Source organism: Malus domestica, chromosome 15 (genome assembly GCF_042453785.1).
Source record: "Malus domestica chromosome 15, GDT2T_hap1".
In the NCBI taxonomy this organism is placed as follows: Eukaryota; Viridiplantae; Streptophyta; class Magnoliopsida; order Rosales; family Rosaceae; genus Malus; species Malus domestica.
In genome coordinates, this window is record NC_091675.1 from 13,446,353 (window position 1) to 13,450,191 (window position 3,839).

Genomic DNA, 3,839 nt, shown 5'->3' on the forward strand with positions numbered 1-3,839 from the left:
ACATTATTACATGGGATGTTATATATTCTAGCAGTTTGGGATTTTGAATATAGAAACATAAGTTTCTTGTATAACTACTTTGTTAATAAACATCTCCCAAAAGCAGAAAATTAGAAGCTAAACTTTTGCTAATTAACTTTATTAGGTTAATAATCTCCTTAAAATAGATGTAACCCAAATTTTTCTTCCAAATGTAAGGATTCATGACAAAGAATGCAAGGTTTGAAAAAAAAAAAAATATCCCTAACTAGTTTCTCATACAATTCTAATTTCCAGATGTCAAGCATTATAGCTATTGGGAAAATCAAGAGGTATGGAATTACTCTGGAACTAATAAGTTACTTAACATTTTTATGTTCCTTCTGCATCCAAGTTTGAATCCTCTTTCCCATAATTTAGATAAATGTAAATGTAATATCATTTGTCAAAAACTCTAATTATTAGAATTTGGGTTTGGTTTTTTGTTTCATTATGTTTTTAATTTGCAGATACCATAAAGCAATAGTTTTCATTTCGCCTCATAAAACAATAGTTTTCACATATACATTAAACTAAAACAATAACAGTTATATATTATATATTTTCTTTCTCAAAAACGTATTATATTTTTATATTAATTGTCCCCCATATTTCTAAATCGGTTTTAAAAAGCTTTGTCCTTCCAAAATTTCTGAACCAATGCAGGGGGGGTATGTTTATCTGTTTGTTCTTCTTCTTCTTCTGGGGTCGTTAGTTTCCGCCGCCATTGCTTGTTCAACCGAACCTGCAAATCTAACGACTTTTGATGTCAGAGACTTCGGAGCTATCAGTGCCGGAGGCAACATTGATAATTCCGAAGTAAGTACACTATGTTTTTCTGGGATGAATCTAATTAATTAAGCTGTTTATATTTCGTAACACAAGATTTAATCCACTGATTAATGTCATTAATTTGTATTATTACAGGCATTCTTGCTGGCTTGGAATGCAACATGCAACTCAGAATCTGAAATTTCTACCTTGATCGTTCCACGACGGAAATTTCTGGTTAATCCGGTCGTCTTCGGCGGTCCATGCAAGCCAAAAATCATAAATTTTTTGGTAAGATTTTTCTGATACAGTTTTCAATAGTTTGTCGGAAAATAATTTTCTCACTCCCATTTTCTCATTCACCACTCTCCTTTCATTTTTGTCTTCTAAAACAATACGAAAATCATTTCTGTAATTTTGAGTGAATGTTCTTATTTTTCCATCATCTTATTTGATTTTTTTATACAAATTAAGAAATATATAATTCATAGGTTATTTTTCTGTAGATATTAGGGAGACTTTTGGCACCAAACTCACCTGAAGCATGGAAGGGGCTTGACCAAAGTCAATGGCTAGCTTTCAAACGAGTCAGCGGGCTCAAGGTGGCTGGCCCAGGCAGAATCAATGGAAGAGGCAAAGGCTGGTGGGATCAGTCCTGCAGAGACCACCCTGGCCTGGTACATTTTCAAATGCGGCCGCCCGTGTCACGTCATCCATTCACGAAGACATAGACAAACGAACCCCTGCCATTGGACCTTACATGGCGATGGCAGACCAGAATAAAGAGATTCCCTCAGTGTATCGGGCGAACGTGTGACGTAATACGGGTGGCCGTACTCAATAATTTTTTAAAAGAACGAAATTGTTGATATGTGATCAATTAGTTGTCTGATATAAATTTCTTTTCAGAAGGGATGCACTGTATTGGCCCCAACTGTACGTACCATCACTAAACCTCTCTCCCTACACAAATATATTTATTTATGAAGCGCATAATTGTCATTATATATGGAGATTAAATACGGTTAAGTACAGGCAGTGAAGTTTGTGTCGTGTAACAACAGCAGCATTAGCGACGTTCATTTCGTTAATAGCTCTCAAGTCCATGTCTTAATAGAAGGGTGTGAAGGAATTCACATAGAGAATGTGCTGATCGAAGCTCCGGAAAGAAGCCCCAACACTGACGGAATTCACATTTCTGCCTCTCACTATGTGTTTGTCACTAATGCAATTATAGCAACGGGTAAAAGTTTTCTCAAATTTTTCAATTTTTCCTTTTACTTTCTTGGCGGAAAAATTACATGTTAGTTGACATTGATACCAAATTAATGATGTCATTAATAGGCGATGATTGTGTTTCCATTGGAGACCATACATCTAATATAATCGTCTCATACGTTAAATGCGGCCCCGGCCACGGAATCAGGTCAGCTTTTCTCTAAACTCGTTATTTCAACTTTCAAGAGTAGTGATTTTCGTGCATTAGTTTTCTCTTTACACCCTCCTGTTGTTTTTAAAAGCAGCATTGGCAGCTTAGGGAGGAGTGGGAATTTTGTTCAGGTGGAGAACATTCATGTAACTCAGGTCTACCTCCAAGGAACCACCAGCGGAGCTCGAATCAAGACATGGCAGGTACCGAACGAAAACCGAAATTTGGGAAACAAAGTCGGGGAGACATTCTCTTTCAATCTTCACTGTTTTGAGTAACATTTTGTTCCTACATTTGTCCTATCAAGGCTGGCAAAGGTTACGTCCGACGGGTCACGTTCGAGCACATGTTTTTCCGTTCCGTTAAGAACCCCATAATTATCGATCAAAACTACTGCAGCAAAAGGGGCGCCTGCAAGGAACTGGTAAAAGCAATCACACTCCCCTCCATGAATGCAAACTTGAATTTTTCGGATCATTTCGATTTATACTTATTTCGGTTGTAGGATACTGGCGTTCATATAAGTGATGTCTCCTTCAACAACCTGTATGGTACATCAAGTTCCCAAGCGGCTATCAGTCTCAACTGCAGTCGCTCTGTCGCTTGCACCGGAGTATTTTTGAAATCTATATACCTTAGACCGGCTATACAAGGACAGAACTTGACTTCGAACTGCACCAATGCCCATGGCATTGCCTTCGGAGTGATTCAACCAGAACCCTGTCTCCAAATTTGATCTTGTTGTTTACCTGATACAGCTCGTATCAGAATTCGATCACTTAATCAAATATCTCATCTAAACTTTATCAACAGTTCATTCTTGCAAAACTCCAGCATTTATACAGAAATTGGAGATTTTGACGGACAAAAAGTTCTAATACTTTGCAGTTTACACAATCCAAATACACAACACTATAACATTAGAATACAAAATCGGATACGTTAATGCCAAATTCATCGAGTCAGACTATAATAGGCGGTTCAGGTGTTCTCATGAGCCTAACCGTTGAATCGTCATTTCCTTGAGTGAAGTCGCTAATCTCCGAAACACCTTAAGACTCTGGTCTACTTTATCAGGCCTGAGAAGAGAAGAAAGGAGCATAAAAAGAAGATTTCACATTAGCAACTGACAATGATCAGGCTAGCAAGTGCAGTATAAAGCAAGGCAAGTAAGGCGACGATATGTCTTGTGCCTGTTCAGCCTTGGCACCGTACGTAATTGTCTTTAACGATCCATTGGCATCGGATAACAATGAGCTGGTAAGAAAAGAAAGTCAATATATACCAACATCTTCGATAAATGAGACCAAATAGCCATGATCCACTGGTAGTATACGGGGTTATGTAACTGCTACAATTATTGCTAAATGGAGTCATTGATTCATCTGGAATGCTTCCTAAGACGTATTAATTCTTTCAAAGTATTTCAAGACTTTGTGTCCAAAACGAACCATGAGAGTTGAGTGTTTCAACCGAGACCCAAATCCAACTCGATTAAAAAGGTCCACAACGACTAGTATGTATTCATAAATGTATGAAGATTAAATTTGTTTAAACTATTTTCATGGATGATAGGTAGATTAAGTGTTATTTATTTTCGTATATTCTACCTCCATCACAA

At 37.3% G+C, this 3,839-nt stretch overlaps 1 protein-coding gene across 1 annotated transcript; it reads left to right on the top strand.

Moving 5' to 3' along the window:
- The first annotated feature begins 678 nt into the window (after nucleotides 1-678).
- On the top strand, nucleotides 679-2,954 carry LOC139191698 (probable polygalacturonase At1g80170). Its single transcript, XM_070812695.1, has 9 exons — nucleotides 679-837; nucleotides 946-1,080; nucleotides 1,296-1,466; nucleotides 1,699-1,725; nucleotides 1,825-2,032; nucleotides 2,134-2,215; nucleotides 2,313-2,421; nucleotides 2,526-2,642; nucleotides 2,724-2,954. The coding sequence occupies exons 1-9, from the start codon at nucleotides 679-681 to the stop codon at nucleotides 2,952-2,954; spliced, it is 1,239 nt and encodes a 412-aa protein (XP_070668796.1).
- Nucleotides 2,955-3,839: the final 885 nt, after the last annotated feature.

Bases quoted from the DNA above. Each gene is read 5' to 3' on its own strand.
- LOC139191698 (XM_070812695.1), top strand. From the start codon at position 679: ATGCAGGGGGGGTATGTTTATCTGTTTGTTCTTCTTCTTCTTCTGGGG. The intron at 1,081-1,295 runs GTAAGATTTTTC...ATTTTTCTGTAG, and splicing joins CAAAAATCATAAATTTTTTG to ATATTAGGGAGACTTTTGGC. The intron at 1,467-1,698 runs GTACATTTTCAA...ATTTCTTTTCAG, and splicing joins GCAGAGACCACCCTGGCCTG to AAGGGATGCACTGTATTGGC.